The sequence below is a fragment of the Danio rerio genome, chromosome 18 (genome assembly GCF_049306965.1).
Source record: "Danio rerio strain Tuebingen ecotype United States chromosome 18, GRCz12tu, whole genome shotgun sequence".
Taxonomy (NCBI): Eukaryota; Metazoa; Chordata; class Actinopteri; order Cypriniformes; family Danionidae; genus Danio; species Danio rerio.
The window spans coordinates 51,504,999-51,527,184 of record NC_133193.1 but is presented as its reverse complement, the minus strand read 5'-3'; the positions used below and the strand labels follow the sequence as shown (position 1 = coordinate 51,527,184).

Below are 22,186 nucleotides of genomic sequence, written 5' to 3'. Positions count from 1 at the left end.
AATAAGAAAAAAAACGGGTGTGGGAACAACGTGGTGAACGGACCTTCGATGTTATTACATAACTAGTATCATGTTATTACATAACTAGTACATTTGGCTACAAGTAGATCTATCTATCTATCTATCTATCTATCTATCTATCTATCTATCTATCTATCTATCTATCTATCTATCTATCTATCTATCTATCTATCTATAGGCCTATTTTACAACATTTAATTGCTGTGTAAATAGCATATCTTTTAAATTTACATGTTATAAAAATCTCCACCAAACTGACCTTGGAGATTATTTAATCTATCTATCTATCTATCTATCTATCTATCTATCTATCTATCTATCTATCTATCTATCTATCTATCTATCTATCTATCTATCTATCTATCTATCTATCTATCATCTATCTATCATCTATCTATTTATCTATATTACAACATTTTAGATAATAAAACGCTCTACATTTTTATTTATTGCTGTGTAAATAGCATACCTTTGCAATTTATATATATTTTAGGCCTTAGATCTATCTATCTATCTATCTATCTATCTATCTATCTATCTATCTATCTATCTATCTATCTATCTATCTATCTATCTATCTATCTATCTATCTATCTATCTATCTATCGGCCTATTTTACAACATTTAATTGCTGTGTAAATAGCATATCTTTTAAATTTACATGTTATAAAAATCTCCACAAAACTGACTTTGGAGATTATTTAATCTATCTATCTATCTATCTATCTATCTATCTATCTATCTATCTATCTATCTATCTATCTATCTATCTATCTATCTATCTATCTATCTATCTATGATTAATTGATAGATATTCGACATAAATTACCCGCTATAGGCTGATCTGACTGCTGATAGACATCCAGCTTCTCAGGTTGCTCCAGATCGTCACCAGCCCCAAATTTCCTCCGAGAATGACACGAAAAATAGAGACTGCAGCACACAACACCAAACTGTCTGGCCTCCTGCTCGGGGCCATAATTAATTTGAGATTTATTTTTATTGGAAAGCCCCAGTCTCGCCCGGCCTTAACCAAACAAAAACCTTAACCCATGGCTTCGCCTGAATGAAGCAGAATATTTCTCTGAAACTGGACTTTCTTAGGGCGTGCTGAGGTAAATCCCTTTCCCGCTCAAATTCTGCCCGCCAGCAACTACACTCAAATATGGCCGTTTATCTGCAGCGCGCGAATTAAAATGGGGGGAGGGGGATATCCGTGGAAGCATTTCTGGAACTTATTTGCTAAATATTTACAAAATATGACCAAAACAAACACTTAGATTTGGCTGTGGAGTTATTTGTCTGAAGAAACACCTGACATGTAGGCTATAAAACTAAGAATAAACACGAAAATAACAACAACAATAATAATAATAATAATAGTAATAATCCTACCAGAAACGTTTTCTTTTGTCCAGTTTTTTTTTTTTGTTTAGCTCAACTCCTACCATGCAGTGCACTATTTATTATTCAGTCTGCATGTGGGGAGAAAGCTGGATTTCAAAGAGAAGGTTTTCCCTCAACATTCCTGCGCTGCTAATGTCTCGAAACAAATCGAGGACTGTTCGTGGGACTGTGAAACGCAGCCCCTCTGTGGAGGAACACAAACTATAGCGTCTGCATGAAAAGCTCCCTTATGCAGGGGGCAATAAGTCTCCATAACATAACAACTCGGCTCTGGAAAGTATGCTGATTGTAAAGATATAATGAATGACTTTAGCAGGCACAATACTTCATTTTCATGGCTCTGTCTGTACGCAGTGCACTAAGCCTTTTGATACATTAAAGTTATTACTGTGGCACTCGGCCATAAATAACCATCCAAATATGCCAACCTTATTTTAGCGTCTAAAAGCAAGAACATTGATAATACAGCAGCTTTCATAAGAGTACAGGTTAGCAATTCAGTAGCTAAATGTAGTGTCAATACAAAGTATTAAGTGTCATTATTATATTGCAGACATTTGCAAGTGTTCACTATGCAAAACAATCCCCAGAGGTCCCTAAAAATATATTTTCCTATATGGAAATTTCCATATGCATGGTTGGTAGTACTTTTTGTTCGTGCAAAAACAGATGTCTGCCATTTGCAATGTTTACATTCTTTAAGAGCATACTGAGAGAGGAAAAACGCAGCATGTCAAATATAATAATGTAGAATAAGTAACATTAGTGAAGGTCAAAATGGCTTGCATCTTTGTTCAATGGATTAGACAGTACACACTACCCCAGATGTTCTGCGAACCAATTAGCTAAGAAGTCAAACTAAAGGCCCCTCATGTCGTATCATCCATGTTAATTTAAATATGACGAGATGTGAATCCGGAAAACCGCGTTTATACAAGCCATTTACATCAGTGATCAATGTAGCTTGCAAGAGGAAAAGGGCAATTTAGGAATTCCAGTCTGTTTCCTCTGACATTACCTGCTCGTGGTGACGATGGTGTCTTACCTTGACGTAAGACGAAGTGTCGGGGACGGTCTGAAACATTGTCATTGGACAGAGAGTCCGGAAATGTATGATGTTCACTTCACGGCCCCTTGAAAAAACACAAATCTACAGGTCAATTTAGAGGAAACTAAAGTTTGCCCAGTGCAAAAAAAAATAATAATAAAAAAAGGGTTAGGTTAGGCTATATAATAACAATAGCCTGTTATTATTATTATTATTATTATTATTATTATAACTATTATTATTATGCTACTACAAATAATAACAATGATGATGATGATGACGCTAATAATATTAACAACAACTATGTATAATACGTATTATTATTTATAATAATAGTTATAGTTATTTATAATAATAGTTATAGTATTTATAATAATAATAATAATAATAATAATAATAATAATTATAATAATAATAATAATAATAATAAAATAGACAAAGAACATTTGTCCCCCAATTCTGAATTAATTCCGATTGCCGGCGTAAGTCAATTGTCTTGCGTTCAAACAATTAACTTGACTCCATTGTTCATTTGGTAAATTTAGTACATTACAAGGAGCAAATTATCCAATCCGTTATGATCATGCATTAATCTCTCACACATTTATACATAAACGAAGTCCCCATTCCTGAAATCCCCTTCCTTTTGCCACGCCATGCTTCCTCTAAAAAATGTATTTGCATCTGAGACTCTAAGAAATGTATTTATACCCTGCAGTGTTATTTTCGTTTCATCAATAAGAAAAGACATGCATGCACTGTATTTCTGCTCAAATCATTTAAAAACATAAAGCTGTTATTGTGAATTATAAGAACACCTTGCTTTTCACCCCGTTAAAACCACATCCAGCCATCTAAATGGAGGGGTCAGATCTGGTTCATGAGCTTATATGAGAGGAGGACTTCTACACAGAGCTGCATTTATTCGTTTAAGAATTGAAGCCTATACCTTTCATCCCTCCAGAGACTCAAAATGTGCTTATTTTTTAAATTAACAACACAAGCCTCCATTTCATGAAGCATTACGGTTGCAGAAAAGGCGGCATTATCAGTAAATGTAAATAACACAATAATATTTAATAATTTAAGTATAAAATATAAAAGTTACTCATTGTTCTTTCGTTTTCAAGTGTGTTTATTTAAAGGCTCAATAAGAAATTTGTGAAATATATAGGCCCAGCCCCCTTCTGGTTCTGCAGCAGCCAACATATTGAAACACTTTTCGTTTTAATAAGTGTAGCTTACAAAGTCTCGGGTGAAAGGGCACCTCGGGGACGGTGTCTTTTGCCTTTCCTTCGGCTTGCAATTACAGAGCAGACTGGCACTAGAATTATTTAACATTCCACAGCAGTTCAGAAACACGGATGGCCATATCAAAACACGGCAATAACGTAAACACATCAAATCTTTATTAGTGAATTGCGCGCAATCTGATAACTGGAACGCTATTAAAGTTTATTCAGGCTCACAATTAAATGGCCATTTATCATGAATAGCAGGCTGATGGAATGGAAGAATGGCGAGTACAATGTTGATGTAGACTAAACAGTTTTTTGTTTATTTGAGTGGTGGAGATTTTAAAGCAGAAAAAAAACAAGACGGCCTTCGTTTTAGCAAATTTTTACACAGTAACATCCTGGTTTCCTTAAGTTTTTAAGCTGAATCAAAATAACCGAGTCAATTGAACTCATATCATGTTAAACTGACTGAAAACAGCTTGCGTAACTTAAAAAAAATTAAGTTAGAACATGATTAACTATGTTTAATAAGTTATAATGACCTAAAACAAAAGCAGTCAATAATATTTACTCATATATTTTTACAGGGCAGGAATTACCACTAATGAATTAATTGCTATCATTGTAAATAATGTAGAATTCTACAAAATTTATTAATGCTGTTCCAACACAAATTGATTAGGTTAATGTAACAAAGTCAGGTGTATTGAACATTAAAAAATTAAGTTGTAACAAAAAATCTTAAAATCTTGTGTTTTTAACTAATTTTAAATATGTTTAAACAAGCAGCAAAAATCATTTGAGTGTATAAAGTATAACTGTTTTAACTACTAGCTTATTACAACACATTATGGCATTAATATTGGAGGCAGCGAGATATTCTTAATAAATAATTAAATTAAAATTGATTCAAAATGTTTGTTTTCGTACATGTCGATTGATTAATTTATTTTCCATTTAAGGATTACACACAATAAAACGACATGCCATGATCGAATAATCTAATAAACGAAAATGCTTGTCGTGCTAATTATGGAAACTCAAATGCATTCGTCGCTTGTCCATCATGAGGTGTAGCCATTTTCTATACCTGAACACACACTGACCGTAATGAATAAATCAGGAGTCTTATAACTCGCTCGATTTATATTCGCAGCGTCAGACCCCGGGCTCCTGCGGGCGAGAGCTGGGCTCGCCTCATAAACTTTCCCAAATGCATCCAATTTCTAAACGGTAAAAGAGCATAGAATTCCGCATCTGTGGCCAATTAAGTGACTGGAGGCTCAACAGGACTGTTAAGTAAGTGCATCGTCTCTCCTCCGAAGAGGACCGAGAGCGTATTATATTACATTTTGAAGCGCCTTACCTAGCGAGTGCGCGTTATCCATCAAACGACCTCTTTCTACACTGTCAACACATTGCAATCGAGTAAAGGACGCGACACCTAGCACAATGAGCTCAAAGCATGCAAAACAGTTCCACGTGCATGCAACAAACGTGTTTGCAATGCACACAAACTACATCAATAAGTCTGATTAAAAAATGCAACAACCACAAACGCGCATGCTCACCTGTCTCGTCTCTGTCAGCCTTTAATTTCGAGCTTTCTTCTAGTCTTTAAATAATTAATCCCGACTATGAGAAAGTGATTGTGATGGATAAGTTTGAGTTATGTTGAGGAGGCGTGTGAGGAGGAGAGGAGGGATGTTTGAATGGGGAAAGTGTAGAGTTTGCCCTCGACCGCTGACCAATGAGAACGCGCGAGCTCACCATGTAGTGCATCCACTGAACCGTGAAATAAGGCAAATCTGAAACGAGCGAGAGACCATAAAAGACATGCAGAGATGGGGGGAAAGCGTGGAGCTTGCTGGAGGACATCCGAATATAGTTTGCAAATAGGCTACTTTTTCTAAAAAAAAAAACAAACTGGCGATTTTATTATAATAAAAAATAGGAACTCTGTCTATTGATGGATCGATTTGTGTATTTGTTTTTATTTTTAAACGCTTCCCAGAGACACCCTATGGCGAGGATGAGCGCGCACAGTTGGGATCGTGTCACATATCCACGCGTCACCCGTAGCGTCTCTTTCCTGTTGGGTTTGACCCTGTTCACTTCACTAACTCAATTTCCTCCACCCGAAAGCTCCTTCAAAGTAACAGCGGCAGGTTTACAGTGCGGAAAACTGCTGATCCGTGACGTGTGAAGAAGATCAGCAAGGAGGAACTATGATGATCGTTGATCTGACCTGAAGGCGGGTGTCAGATTAAAGGGACAGTTCACACCAAAATACAAGTTTATTCACACTCATGTGGGATCAAATCTTTGAGTTTCCTTAAAAAACAAAAACAAAAAAAAACAAACACACACACTCAAAAGAAGATATTTTGTAGAATGTTGGAATCTGGTAACTAATGGCATTCACAGTAATTAAAGGGACAGTTCACCCCAAAATAAAATTTCAAACCTTTGAGTTTACCTTTTTCTGCTGATCACTGATCTGAACTAAAGGGCTTTCAGATTAAAGGGACAGTTCACACCCAAATACAAGTTTATTCACTTTCAAGTGGCTCCAATATCTTTGAATTTCGTTTTTTTTAAAACACACACACACACACACACACACACACACACACACACACACACACACACACACACACACACACACACACACACACACACACACACACACACACACAAAAGAAGATATTTTGTTGGAAACTGGTGACCATTGACATCCACAGTAAGGGGTTAATGGGATAGTTCACCCAAGATAAATTGTATTCACCCTCAAGTGGTTTAAAATTTTTGAGTTTATTTTTTAACAAAAAAGAAGATATTTTGTAGAATGTTGGACACTGGTAACTATTGGCAAACACAGTAATTAAAGGGACAGTTTACCTCAAAATAAAATGTCAAATCTTTGAGTTTTCTTTTTTTTCTGCTGAACATTTATCTGACCTGAAGGCAGGTTTCAGATTAAAGGGACAGTTCACGCAAAAATACAAGTTTATTCACCCTCAAATGGCTCCAAACCATAAAAAGAAGATAGTTTGAAGAATGTTGTAAACTGGTAACCTTTGGCATCCACAGTAATTAAAGGAGCAGTTCACCCAAGATTAAATTTATTCACCCTCAAGTCGTTTAAATGCCTTCTTTTTTTAAACACGAAAGAAGGTATTTTGAAGAATGTTGAAAACTGGGAACCATTTCCATCAATAATTAAAGAAATATACATCCTAAAATAAAAGTGTACTCATTCTCAAGTGGTTCCAAAGCTTTAAGTTTCCTTTTTATTCGTCTGAACAAAAAATAATATATTCTGAAGAATGTTGGACACTGGTAACTATTGGCATCCACAGTAATTAAAGGGACAGTTCACCCCAAAATAAAAATTCAAATCTTTGAGTTTCCCTTTTTCTGCTGATTATTGATCTGGACTAAACACGGGTTTCAGATTAAAGGGACAGCTCACGCAAAAAGTTTATTCAGCCTCAGGTGGCTCCAAATCTTTGAATTTCATTTCTTTTAAACAAAAGAAGATATTCTAAAGAATGTTGGAAACAGGTAACTATTGACATTCACAATAACTAAAGGCATAGTTCACCCTAAACTTTAATTTATTGAGCTTCAAGTGGCTCCAAACCTTTGAGTTTCCATTTTTTTCGCTGCTTAAAACAAAAGATGTTCTAAAGAATGTTGAAAACTAGTAACCATTGACATCTACAGTATAGGTAAAGGTATAGTTCACCACAAAAATTAGATTTACTCACACTCAAGTGGGTCCAAACTTGAGTTTAATTTTTTAACACAAAAGAAGATAATTAGAAGAATGTTGGAAACTGAGAACTATTTACATCCAGTAGTTAAAGGGACAGTTCACCATAAAATACAAATTTATTCACCCTCAAGTGGCTCCAGATCTTTGAGTTTCCGTTTTTTAAGACAAAATAAGATATTCTGAAAAATGTTGGAAACTAGTAACCATTGGCATCAACAGTAACTAAAGGAATAGTTCACCCAAAATTAAAATTACTCACCCTCAAGTGGTTTCAAACCTTTGGGTTTCCTTTTTTTCTGCTGAACACAAAAGAAGATATTCTGAAGAATGTTGGAAACTGGTAACAATTGGTATCCACAGTAGGTAAAGTGAAAGTCATCATTTAATTGCAAGATGATTCTGTTAATAAACTGCTATTTGATCCTCTACTTTGTTGTGCAGGCGTCCTCACATGACACCAACCTTGTTTTTGTTGTTAAACGATGAGCAAATTTGTTATTAGTAATAAAGAAATAAAACATTAGATAGATCCATCAGTCTTTAAAAGTCTTTTTCCCCCCAATTTAAAGGCATGGTAAAAGTGGAAAATTTTATGGAATATTTAGAGATTGCGTGCATAGTTACATAAATTAATCTTTATAATTATATTAATAACCTGCATAATTACAGTAGTTATCCTTATAATCACATTAATTAATCTGTATAATTACAGTAATAACCTGCATAATTACAGTACTTCTCCTTATAATCACACTAATTCATCTAAATAATTACAGCGGAAACCTGTATAATTGCAGTGATAATCCTAATAATCACATTAATTATCTGTATAATTAATTATTTACAGTAATAATTTGTTAAATGACAGTAATAATCTGTATAATTGCAGTAATAATTAGTAAAATGGCAGCAATAACCTGCACAATTACAGTTAAAATCTGGAAAATGACAGGTAACTTCTATAATTATCTAATTTTTTTAACAGAGTTTTTTTAACAGAGCAGTTCACTTGGGAAATGTCGAAATAAACCAGAATATTTTACTAAAAGCAATAAATAAATGAATGAATATACAAATATATATATATATATATATATATATATATATATATATATATATATATATATATATATATATATATACACATACAGTAAATAACACTATAAGACTGAACATAGTTTAAAATGTTTAGTTTTATTAATAAAAAGTTCTTTATATTTATTACTATATATATAAATATATATATATATATATATATATATATATATATATAGGAACTGTTTATTAAATTGTTTTTGGCAAAGCAAAAGAGGCTCTTCTATTGCGTTGTATTTTTGAGTGTATTGTAATCAATTATTACACAATGTCAAATGTGCAACATGCCCTGCAATAAAAGTGTCACAACAAGTTGCCTAAGCATGTCTTTGCAATTAGATGTTTATGTAATGCATGTCATTTGAACACACATGATAAACTACAAACGAGACAAGTGCAATGAGGATGAATAGAATATATTTACCTGGTTGATTTCGGTAAACCTTAATAAACCTCGACTTAAACAGATTTAGGAAAAGGACGCCACATTCCCATAAGATCACACAAATTCTTCAGAACAATAGCAGGAAATTGCCACCTCAGCCAGACAGGAAACATACTGTATCTAAAGGCAACCATCGCTGTGTTTGCACTTTCTGATCATTTACAACATGTAAACAGCATTTATTTAATAACACAGAACAGTTTTACACCTCATACCTTATTGATTGCTGGTTTTTATGCGTCCGAGCAGCTCTTGGAATTGAACAGATGTCAGGAATGAGAGCAGATGAATGGACGGATGACGCACTTCCATCTAAATGCCTTTTGACAGAAGCGAAGAACAATAAACACAGCTAGTGTTAGTTCTCAGAAACGGCTTGTTTTTCCTTTTCTTTGTCCTGGGCCTTTAAAGCTGTTACTGTAATCATCTCACGTTCAGTAGTGAGTGAGCTGGGGTATTTAGACAGGCAGCCATACGAATGTAGGAGGAATGAAAATAAAGATATTCCAGCATTATTCGTGGAAAGTGTTCTCAGCAGCTCCTGTCTAGACAGACTCGAACACACTGAAGGTACATGTACATGACGACAATGTACTTAAACATTTATTTGCAGGGCAAAGATTAATTGTATCCCCCCAAAAAAAGAAAAAAATATATATATATATATTAGAGATGTAACGGTATTGTAAATACCGTCATACCGCAATATTAATTTTTTATCGATATTACCGTAGTCGCATGACTCGGTAAAACTATAGGTCTTCTGAGAAATTTTTGCTTAGGCGAATGAAGCGAACGGGAGGTAGCGAAAACTACAATTGCCATCAGCCCATGCTTGACCATCATCCCTTGCGGTCTGCTGTCGCTACAGATCCAGTAATGCGGAAATGGAGTGTGCTGCTAGAAGCGGGGATGAAAAAGAGCTGGAAAACTCTAAAGCGGGTGTTGTCGCCGCGCGCGTACTGAATAGCGGTGTTGTCGCGCGAGTTCTTATCAGCTGTGTTGTCGCGCGAGTTCTTATCAGCTGTGTTGTCGCGCGCGTACTGAATAGCGGTGTTGTCAGCACACTGTTCAGATTGATGCAGACATGAGACCTCTATCTTACTTATGGCTTGTCCTCTTAAGTGGGGGAAAGACAATGCACAACGTTACCCACTGCTGTCAACCTGGGCCAAGTCATATCTCTCTTGTCCCAGAAACTTCAGTCCCAAATGAAAGGGGTTTTTTCTGTTGCAGGGGACATTGTAAATGCCCAGAGATACCAGCTTTTACCAGATTATATTTATATGATAATTTTCCTTTAAATCCATCTCTATCTAAGTGAGTGAGTGATTAAATGTTGAATGTGATGAGTTTTCAACAATACTAAATTGAAACTTAATTTTTTTACATGGTTTAATATTTTTTTGTTAATAAAATTGAAGTTCCTGTTTCAAAGCTTACAGATAGATGGCTAATTTGTATGTCATTGACACTTTTGGCACTTTTTTGGAGTATTTTCATAAGTTTTGTTTTTTCCTGTAAATGATTCAATAAATACCGTACCGTGACATTCATACCGAGGTATTACCGTACTGTGAAATTCTGATACCGTTACATCCCTAATATATATATATATATATATATATATATATATATATATATATATATATATATATATATATATATATATATATATATATTTACTTAAAGGGTCACGAAACACCAAAACACATTTTTTTAGCTGTTGACAGTCGTATATGTGTCCCACACTGCTAAAAACACTATTAGGACACATATATTTCAATAAAAAGTGTAAATTGGTTGTTTTTGCGTTATTTCAAAAAGCGTGTATTCCAGCGTGCAGACTGGACGTCTGTGCCAGAGTGTGTCTTATTACGTCTTACAGTGTGCTGCATTAATGCATGAGTAAGGCTTGGTTCAAACCAATCAGAACGCTCTATTGTGCAACTTCATTAATATTCATTACTGTCACAGTGTTTAGACGACTTGTGTTTAGAGGCGCCACGTTGTGTTGGCAAAACAAGCATGAAGTGTTGCTTTTATAGTTTGCTGCAGTTAAGTTTTGTTTTCATTTTCTCTCTATGAGAGCTCATCTGGAGTCACGTGTGGATTAACAGTGTACGCGACGCTCGACAACAATAACTTACGTGTCTAAGGAGGAACATTGTTTACCTGAGAGCTGTTCTCATCTGCAAACGCTGAGATCCGGATTCGCTTGTAGTCTCCTCTTAATAAAGACGCGGCTCTAGTTGCTGGTGATTGTCCTGTCTCTACAGATTTGGTAAGTGAGCGACCAGTGCTCTTTGTTTATTCAGTTTGTTCGTATCAAACAAACTATTGCACCGAGTGTAAACATGTTATCACCACAACCAAACTTTAACCTCGTGTAGGATTTTCACCGCATTTTGTGACCGGAATAACACACGCGGCTTTCTGACGCTACCTGCCGTGTGCATCTAAGTTTCCGGGAAATGCGGAGGTTTTTTCTTTCATTCGCCGTGCGGTATCAAACATTGCATGAAAAATACACGCTTAGAGCAGTTCCTCGAATCAAATATCTCGTTTGTCGCGAGGGACATGAATAAATTCCCTGAATGAAAGAGCCAAACTGCAGTTGAAGTCCACCATTTAATAATTTGTCAAATAATTCGACTACAGATGTCCATGTAAACACCATCACTTTCTCCTGTGTGTGTGTGCGTGTTTTGACTCTGAAACTCGCGCGTGCCCAAAAAGATACTCCCACACCATCCCACTTTAGTTCCTCCGACACTCCCCCCTAAACAGAGCTGGACACGCCCACTTTTCTGACTGTTTCCAAAGTAGAGGTGTAAAACACCCTGCTGAAACGAGGGGGTTTCATGGCCCTTTAAAGGTGCAGTATGTAAGTTTGACACCCTGTGGTTGAACTAGGTATTGCACACCTAGTTGAAAACCCACTCAAGCGGAGGTTGCCAGATTGATGACTCCAACAGCAGTGTGGCTCATTCCTCATACCTGCCAACATTTGTCCCTGAAAATCCAGGAGAATGGGGTAAAGTCTAGATCGGATACGCCGCTGGCCAGAAGTGTGATATGCACATTAATATAGTAGCATTTTTTTATGACACTGGATAACAATAATTTATATTTTTACGTTACTGTGATGGTTGGGTTTAGGTCTGGGGGTAATAAAACACAATAAATAGGAAATTTTTAAAATAATATAAATAATTATCATTAACTTCCGACCCCAAAAGTATCTGATCTAGCAGGGGATGGGTATGTATGTCTAGGTGTTGGGGGTGAGATGTCTGAATAACACAGCTAAGTAACAGTACAATGCAAGGTTTCAGCAGCCCCTGCAATCGGATACTACAACACAATCTCACGGCAATTCGTAACTTTTTCATTTAGTGGCTAATTCGTACGAATACTTATGATCTAATTCGTACATTTTAGTACGATTTGCTCATCCCCCAATGACGGTTGGGTTTAAGGGTGGGGTTAGGTGCCACGCCTCCTTTTTAAAATCGTACAATTTCTTACGACTGAACTCGTACAAATTCGTACGAATTAGCCACTAAACTGCCAAAACGTAAAATACTTATGTTTTCTCGTGAGATCAGGCTGGATACTATACCAAAGTCGGCGGTCTGGGGGTGTTAAAGACTCAAAACGACTCTTGCGGCAAGCTGAAACTAGCAAACAACTATTGCGTCACGCCTTGCGCCACATTGCGCCGGGTGTATGATAGGGCCCTGAGAGTTTAATAAGGTACGGTATCACAGCCTGGTTCGGCAACTTGTCTGTGCAGCTGAGATCTAAAGTAGTTTGTTTGATTCACACCGCCTGGAAAATTATTAGGTTGTATCAGAGCTGATGTCACTGCAGGATATGTATGAACAGGATGCATTAACAAGCTTATTTGTTTTATTTCGGCTAGAATACTCAATATTATTAGCCCCCTTAAGCATTTTTTTTCATTGGCTACAAAACAAAACCACTGTTATACAATGCCTTGCTTAATTAGCCTTATTAAGTTTCATAATTAACCTGGCTGGAAACCCATAACCACTGACTTCCATAGTATTTGTATTACTATGAAACTACCCTGTCAATGTTTTCTAACATGTTTCAATCTACTTCTATTGTGTTCAACCGTAAAAGGAAACTCATAAATGTCAGGGTTCTGCCACTTTGGTCTTGTAAATTCTTGTTTTGGTGGCAGAGCTCTGACACTACTCAATGTCTGGTCCTGTTTCTGTCTCTGTGTGCGCGCGCGCCGTCGTGGGGGTACGCAGAGTGTGCGCGCTGCCACATGATGTGGCCGCGCGCGCTCTGCGTCCCTCAGACGCGCGCGCTCTTGTACTAGTGTTTGTGTTTGTTCTGTCAGCAGCGCGCTGCTTTATTCTCGGCGCCTCCGTCTAGTTGGTTTCAGTTTTGGTTGGCGCTGAGAAGAAGCATGCGCGTTGCTTATATGTGAGCGCACGGTAAGGTGTTTATCTATCGTGTGCTCGTGTCTTGCGTCTTTTGTCAAAGCACGTGGCTCGGTGTTTACATTGTGGTCACGTGCTTTTGTCGTGTGCTTCAGTGTTGTGTTATGTGAGCGCATGGCTTGTATTGTCTCTCTGTGTCATGCGCTCTCCCGTCTATTGTCTAGTCCCACCCTCCTTGTCAACCCATTATTAGTTAATTGTGTTCACCTGTGTCAATTTACTTTTTGCTTTATAATCCCCCTCATGTTTTCAGTCCTTTGTGAGTTCGTCGTCGTAATTTTCCTGTCCTGTTGTGTCTAGCCCTGTCTTGTCCAGCCAATCAAGTTTGTTTGTTCATTTATTTGTTTTATTAGAGTTTTTCCCCCTCGGGGTTGTTTGTTTTGCCTTTTTGTTTTCATTTTATAATTAATAAAAACCCATTATTGCTGCACCTGAGTCCTCGCTCCTTTTCCCCTCACCGACCGTGACAGAACGAACTCACCAAAACAGAGGACTCAGCAGAAAATGGGTATCTTCCTTTTCCCATCTCCTACTTCTCGTCCCTCTGCATGCCAGCAGAAGGAGCGTTTAGGCAGACTCCTTTCACTCCATCAAGGGGTATCTACAGTGAAGGAGTTTGCATACCAGTTCATCTACGCTGCAGAGGGGCTTGAATCTACAAACACTGCACTGAAGGAGGCGTTCAACGCTGGACTCAACAGCCCCCTTCAGGCCTGGGAGATGGGAATGCTGGGGATTTTAACAATCTGGCAGTTTGTGAGTTATGTCTACCACAGCCAGGGAAATGGTGGCCTGCCTCCACTTGGTCCACCGCCCCTCCCACTTACAGATTGCCAAATCCCCAGTCCTCCGATGACCCACCAACGGAGACGGAGGAGGAAGAACGGGTCAGCCTCATCTGTCGCCCACCCAGAGGTGACTGAACCTGCTGCAGCCCTTTCAGTTACCATCCTGGCTGCAGCATCACTTACTGAGGCACCCGCATCAGACACTGCACCAGTCCTGCAGGCAGTGGAGTATACTGCAGTGTCTGAAGAGGTGGCCAGCTTCCCGCCACCCAGACCAAGGAAGCGTCGGAGGAGAAAGGGCTCCTCCACCACAACGGCTCCAGCCCCAGAGCGCCCTCCAGTGTCGGCTCCAGCCCCAGAGCGCCCTCCAGTGTCGGCTCCAGCCCCAGAGCGCCCTCCAGTGTCGGCTCCAGCCCCAGAGCGCCCTCCAGTGTCGGCTCCAGCCCCAGAGCGCCCTCCAGTGTCGGCTCCAGCCCCAGAGCGCCCTCCAGTGTCGGCTCCAGCCCCAGAGCGCCCTCCAGTGTCGGCTCCAGCCCCAGAGCGCCCTCCAGTGTCGGCTCCAGCCCCAGAGCGCCCTCCAGTGTCGGCTCCAGCCCCAGAGCGCCCTCCAGTGTCGGCTCCAGCCCCAGAGCGCCCTCCAGTGTCGGCTCCAGCCCCAGAGCGCCCTCCAGTGTCGGCTCCAGCCCCTGAGCGCCCTCCAGTGTCGGCTCCAGCCCCTGAGCGCCCTCCAGTGTCGGCTCCAGCCCCTGAGCGCCCTCCAGTGTCGGCTCCAGCCCCTGAGCGCCCTCCAGTGTCGGCTCCAGCCCCTGAGCGCCCTCCAGTGTCGGCTCCAGCCCCTGAGCGCCCTCCAGTGTCGGCTCCAGCCCCTGAGCGCCCTCCAGTGTCGGCTCCAGCCCCTGAGCGCCCTCCAGTGTCGGCTCCAGCCCCTGAGCGCCCTCCAGTGTCGGCTCCAGCCCCTGAGCGCCCTCCAGTGTCGGCTCCAGCCCCTGAGCGCCCTCCAGTGTCGGCTCCAGCCCCTGAGCGCCCTCCAGTGTCGGCTCCAGCCCCTGAGCGCCCCTCAGTGCCGGTCCCAGTCCGGCTCCTCGCCCTGCTGGCGCCACCCAGACGTCTTGCCCTGCCGGCCCCAGCCCGGCTCCTCGCCCTGCCGGCATCAACCAGACGTCTAGCCCTGCCGGCACCAGCCCGGCTCCTTGCCCTGCCGGCCCCACCCAGACATCTTGCCCTGCCGGCATCAGCCCGGCTCCTTGCCCTGCCGGCGCCACCCAGACGTCTCGCCCTGCCGGCGCCACCCAGACGTCTCGCCCTGCCGGCGCCACCCAGACGTCTCGCCCTGCCGGCGCCACCCAGACGTCTCGCCCTGCCGGCGCCACCCAGACGTCTCGCCCTGCCGGCGCCACCCAGACGTCTCGCCCTGCCGGCGCCACCCAGACGTCTCGCCCAGCCGGCCCCAGCCCGGCTCCTTGCCCAGCCGGCCCCACCCAGACGTCTCGCCCTGCCGGTCCCAGCCCGGCGCCTCGCCCTGCCGGCTCCCCTCTGGTCTCCAGCCCTGCCGGCTCCCCTCTGGTCTCCAGCCCTGCCGGCTCCCCTCTGGTCTCCAGCCCTGCCGGCTCCCCTCTGGTCTCCAGCCCTGCCGGCTCCCCTCTGGTCTCCAGCCCTGCCGGCTCCCCTCTGGTCTCCAGCCCTGCCGGCTCCCCTCTGGTCTCCTGCCCTGCCGGCTCCCCTCTGGTCTCCTGCCCTGCCGGCTCCCCTCTGGTCTCCTGCCCTGCCGGCTCCCCTCTGGTCTCCTGCCCTGCCGGCTCCCCTCTGGTCTCCTGCCCTGCCGGCTCCCCTCTGGTCTCCTGCCCTGCCGGCTCCCCTCTGGTCTCCTGCCCTGCCGGCTCCCCTCTGGTCTCCTGCCCTGCCGGCTCCCCTCTGGTCTCCTGCCCTGCCGGCTCCCCTCTGGTCTCCAGCCCAGCCGGCTCCCCTCTGGTCTCCAGCCCAGCCGGCTGCCCACAGGCCTCCAGCCCAGCCGGCTCCCCACCGACCTCCTGCCTTGTCTCCCCTGATAGACTCTCCCTGGGTCGTCCCTCCTGCTCCTCCCTGGTGTTCCCTCCCTGCACCCTGGACGGACCCTCCGGCTCCACCCTGGCTCCCTGCCGGGGCCCCCGACCCACTGAATCCACCCTGTCCCTCCTGATCCTCCCTTGTCTGGCTTGGCTTCCCTCCCTCCCTCCCTTCATGTCGTCTTGCCTGTTCACCTCCCTGTCTTGTGTCTGTTGATGTTGCCTGTTTTGTTGTCTTGTGTTTCTTGTCTGTCTTGTACCTTGTTGGATGTTCCCTTTAGGGACGCCAGGTGGCGTCCCTTTTGGGGGGGGCTAGTGTCAGGGTTCTGCCACTTTGGTCTTGTAAATTCTTGTTTTGGTGGCAGAGCTCTGACACTACTCAATGTCTGGTCCTGTTTCTGTCTCTGTGTGCGCGCGCGCCGTCGTGGGGGTACGCAGAGTGTGCGCGCTGCCACATGATGTGGCCGCGCGCGCTCTGCGTCCCTCAGACGCGCGCGCTCTTGTACTAGTGTTTGTGTTTGTTCTGTCAGCAGCGCGCTGCTTTATTCTCGGCGCCTCCGTCTAGTTGGTTTCAGTTTTGGTTGGCGCTGAGAAGAAGCATGCGCGTTGCTTATATGTGAGCGCACGGTAAGGTGTTTATCTATCGTGTGCTCGTGTCTTGCGTCTTTTGTCAAAGCACGTGGCTCGGTGTTTACATTGTGGTCACGTGCTTTTGTCGTGTGCTTCAGTGTTGTGTTATGTGAGCGCATGGCTTGTATTGTCTCTCTGTGTCATGCGCTCTCCCGTCTATTGTCTAGTCCCACCCTCCTTGTCAACCCATTATTAGTTAATTGTGTTCACCTGTGTCAATTTACTTTTTGCTTTATAATCCCCCTCATGTTTTCAGTCCTTTGTGAGTTCGTCGTCGTAATTTTCCTGTCCTGTTGTGTCTAGCCCTGTCTTGTCCAGCCAATCAAGTTTGTTTGTTCATTTATTTGTTTTATTAGAGTTTTTCCCCCTCGGGGTTGTTTGTTTTGCCTTTTTGTTTTCATTTTATAATTAATAAAAACCCATTATTGCTGCACCTGAGTCCTCGCTCCTTTTCCCCTCACCGACCGTGACAATAAAGGTATGGAACCACTTAAGTGTGAGTAAATGAGTACATTTTCATTTTCGCATGAACTACCCCTTTAAACCCAAGAAAAACTGATCTGAACTATAATAAAACCATCTCTCGTGGGAGCTGTCATCTCTCAAGCTGAATTCCTGCATCTCTTCTCTGATGATGGCTGGTGTTAGAGATTTATCTCAAAGGTCCGGCTCCTGGGACCGCTCTAATATCTGTCTATTTAGGAATATGCAGAAACATACAGACGTGTCTGATTACATCGAGTATGTAGTAATGAAGGCTCGGTCCTCCAGCGTAATGTCTTATTTATTTAACTGCAGGAGCAAGAGAGCAGAAGAGATGGAGATAGCTCGTTTTCCACATCGCTCCGCGTTCTCATGGGGGACGGGTAAATGAGATGCCGGCACCAGTGAAGGCAGGGCAAATCTTTTCACGCTAACCCCGTCAAGGCCCACACGCAACAGGACAAACCCAAGGGCTTTACCAAACGTCAGCACAGTCAGACTCAATCCCACTTAAATGACCATCATTTTCAGTGGATAAAGTTCAGCAAAACAGACTTACTTTAGGTTAAAATGATCTGAAATTAGTTCATGTGCAAATCAATAACCAACGCCAATGTTCAAAACTAAGTTTTTATCTTTGCCTGATTACAGGGATAGTTGATTAATGAAACTTATTTAATTATTTGCTCACCTATTACTGTGTCTTCATGAGTTCTTTCTCATGAGTTCTGGTCGTTACTGATAATATGTTGACATTTCAACCTAACACCCAGGCTGTATATAAAAAAGTCCAACAAAGACTGTTTTTTTCTGAGGAAACTTAGATCATTTCAGGTCTGTACCTCTATGATGACACTGTTTTATAAACAATTTCTCGAATCTGTTTTATCTTTTTGCATTGTAGCTTGGTACGGCAATCTGAGTGTGTCAAGCAAGAACAGGTTGAGCAGCCTGGTGAAGGTGGCAGGCAAGATCATTGGTTTTAATCAGACTGGTCTAATGGTAATCTACCAATGTTCTAAGGAGAGCTCAGGGTATCCTATGCACCCACTGTACTCTGTATTTCAGCTGTTGCCATCAGGACGTCGTTTTAGGGTTCCTATTTGCAGGACAAATAGAACCAGAAATTCTTTTATAATGGTGGCCATTAGGTCATTAAATAAGTCCAGGGGGGAGGGGATGTTTCTATATACTGGTGTATGGATGCTGTGTAGTAGTATTTTTTAATGTGCACATGGAACTTCGCCTGTGTTATGGTACCTTGTTGCAATTTTAGTTTCCCTAACGGGATAATAAAACTGAGTCTGAGTCTTCTGTTAAACACAAAAGAAGATATTTTGAAGAATGCTGAAAACCGGTAACCATTGAGTTCCATGGTGGTAAAAACCGATACAATGGTAGTCAATGGTTACAGGCTTTCAACATTCTTCAAAATATATTCTTTTGTGTTCAATGGAAGAAAGAAATTCATTAAAGTTTGGAATCACTTGAGCATACGTGAATAGGGAGTAAATTGCTGGTACTTTTAGATTTTCATGTGATATTGTGCTTTTTGTGGTGAGGCATGGCGCAGTAGGTAGTGCTGCTGCCTCACAGCAAGAAGGTTGCTGGTTCGAGCCTTGGCTGGGTCAATTGGCCTTTCTGTGCCTTTCTGTGTGGAGTTTGCATGTTCTCCCTGCGTTTGCGTGGGTTTCCTCCGGGTGCTCCGGTTTCCCCCACAGTCCAAACACAGGTGAATTGGGTAGGGTAAACTGTCCGTAGTGTATGAGTGTGAATGAGTATGGATGTTTCCCAGAGATGGATTGCAGCTGGAAGGGCATCTGCTGCATAAAACATAAGCTGGATAAGTTGGCAGTTCATTCCGCTGTGGTGACCGCTGATTAATAAAGGGACTAAGCCGTAAAAAAAAATTAATGAATGAATTGTGCTTTTTGTCTTTGCGTCATTTATGTCAAGGAGCCGAAGGAGGTTCATTAATAGCCTTTTAATCACAGTAGCTAGCTGAAATAAATGGCAGATTATAAATTAAAAAGGGTTTCCCAGAGATGGGTTGCGGCTGGAAGGGCATTCGCTGCGTAAAAACTTGCTGGATAAGTTGGCGGTTCATTCCGCTGTGGCGACCCCGGATTAATAAAGAGACTAAGCCGACAAGAAAATGAATGAATGAAATTAGAAAGGGCAAAAAGACCACCATCAGTGACGGACTCACCTTTAGTCAAATTAAAAGAATTCCCACTTTATTTAAAGAGTTCACACTTAGATATTGTTTGACGCTATTAGCAGGTTTGGCATGTTGTCCCAGGAGAGAACCATGAGCTTGGAGATAATTGAGCCCTGGGCTCCTGCTTGGTCAATAAGTATATATGGGGGTCCGAGATCAGGTCTCGAGAGCTCCCCCTGGTAAAGGGAGGAAAAGGAGGAGATGGGGTGGAAGGGGGGATTTTTCCAAAACGATGATAGAGAAGTAGGGGGAAATCAGTCTATTTATTGTAGGCTTGAATCTGATTGGATTATTGCTGATTACAGATGAAAGACCAGCCGCGATCAATCATATCATGTGCTCCTCTCGAAATTAGTTTGGAAAACTTCACTAAAATAACTTATTGCAATTTATTGACTGTATTGCAATCTGGATGTAGTGTTAATCAATTGCCCACTGTCATATTGGAGTGAAATAAACACAACAAGTCTCTTTTATTTGATTTCCCGACGTTAAAATAGCACCCAAATCCCAGTGATTTTGAGGCCCACTGCAACGTGACGTAGAAGTGCAGTTTTCCCCACCCACCGATTTGATTGACAGGTACCATGTTACTATGTTTCTATAATAACACGTATACACGTCCAAAGAACATTTTGTGTGTGTGTGTGTGTGTGTGTGTGTTCTGAAAACGCCATTTGTGTGTGACTCATCATTTCAGAAAGGCTTGAATAAACTCCACAAATACATCAAATAAACTTACTTGGGATTTTTGACCAATGAGCTGTAATTCAGCTTCATCCGTGTTAGTGTCTATCACTGACTACTGTTTATCTGACATAACCCAGGAGAAGCAAAACAGCTCATTTGCATTTAAAGCCACAGGCTACAAAGACAGCTACACTGTACTCAGACACCAAAATAGGCAGATTCTGGAGGCTATAATAACTTATCTGATGGGTATTTTGAGCTGAAACTTTACAGACACATTCTGGAGACACCAAAGGCTTATCCTACATCTTGTAAAAGGGGTATAATAGGTGCCATTTAAAAATATTAAAATATTTGGATGAGAAACAAGACAAAACATCTAAGTGAAAAAAGCCAGCCACACATACTGTACACAGCAAAACAACAGATTCATCCGTACTAAAGCTCAACCCTTGTGATGTAAATAACATAAATCCACAAATAACCGCAACTGCACATTTCAGATAAAGAGACTAACTTACCGCAGCTCTTATTTTCTATTCCCTTAGCCCCCTTAAATATATATAGAGGGGGATATTATGAACACATTTCCAGTCCTTATTCACAAAGCCTCGCATGGATTTCATGTGCTGAGTGTGAACTCTCCAGATTCATGGTTTGCAATATGAATTTCCCAGACAGGTGAAAGCGGATCTGGAAATGTATCTTTATGCAAACAGCAGGCCACTCACGTGTGTCATTAGAACTTGCAAAGGGAAATTAAACCGCTGTGGTTGGTTTATAAGAGAGCATTTATAAAGCTAAAGCCTCACCGAGTGCTGAATGTCCTAATAAGACAGCAATCATCACGGCTGTGCTCTGCATTCAGACCGACCCTGCAGTAATGTCACACATCTGGTTTAATCACACCGCAGGTTGTCTTTCATTAGGAAGGGTTTGCGTTTGGAGTGCACATAAGTAACTGAAAACTATGAAGTGAGACAAGTAAATTGCATAGTATAGATCACATCCATATAGCTTGATGTGTAAGGTCTTTCCGGAATGCTTTAGTTACTGTATATTGGACACTTGTGTGCTCAGATGCTCAGGCTGTAAATTATACAGCAGGCAATAATGTTTCTGTAAGTCACTGTTCAATGACTCGTTGAAAGAGCCGTTCTTTCAATCCGCCTCTTTCGCTGATAATTCACTGAACAGAATGATTCCTTTGAATCAGATATTGGTCACACTGTGTTTAGCTTGTGAAATGACTGTAAATAAATAATAACAACAATAATAAATAACAATAATAATACCAATAATAAATAATAATAAAAAATAATAAAAAACAATATTAATAAATAATAAATAACAATAATAATTAATAACAATAAATAATAATAATAATAATAATAATAATAATAATAATAACAATAATAATAATAATAATATGATAAAAAACAACACATAATATGATAAATAACAATACATAATAATAATAATAATAATAATAATAATAATAATAATAATAATAATAATAATAATAAATAATAACAACAACAACAATAATAATAATATTAATATTAATAAATAATAATAATAATAATAAACAATAATAATGAGTAATAATAATAATAATACTAATAAATAATATTAATAAATAATGATAACAATAATAAATAATAATAATAATAAATAAAATAAATAACAATAATAATATGATAAATAACAATACAAAATAATAATAATAATAATGATGATAGTAATAATAAAAATAAATATTAAATAAATAATAATAACAATAATAATAATGATAATAATAACAAAAATAATAATA

General features: G+C 40.8%; 1 protein-coding gene across 14 annotated transcripts in view; it reads right to left on the bottom strand.

Moving 5' to 3' along the window:
- fli1 (Fli-1 proto-oncogene, ETS transcription factor) overlaps positions 1–9,369 on the bottom strand; it is a 70,931-nt gene extending 61,562 nt beyond the window's left edge. For 3 of the 14 annotated variants that reach the window (XR_012393571.1, XM_021467581.3, XM_021467582.3), the window contains exons 1-2: positions 5,286–5,387; positions 2,447–2,561 (exon numbers count right to left, since the gene is read on the bottom strand). Coding sequence is in view for 12 of the 14 variants with exons in the window: in XM_021467581.3 (XP_021323256.1) it covers positions 2,447–2,518 (72 nt within the window). In the remaining 2 variants the exon portion in view is untranslated. Of the gene's footprint in view, positions 1–2,446; positions 2,562–5,080; positions 5,141–5,285; positions 5,388–7,754; positions 7,795–9,014 lie in introns of those variants that run through there. The other 11 variants (XR_012393572.1, XM_021467583.3, XM_005159278.6 and 8 more) reach the window with 7 other exon arrangements.
- Positions 9,370–22,186: the final 12,817 nt, after the last annotated feature.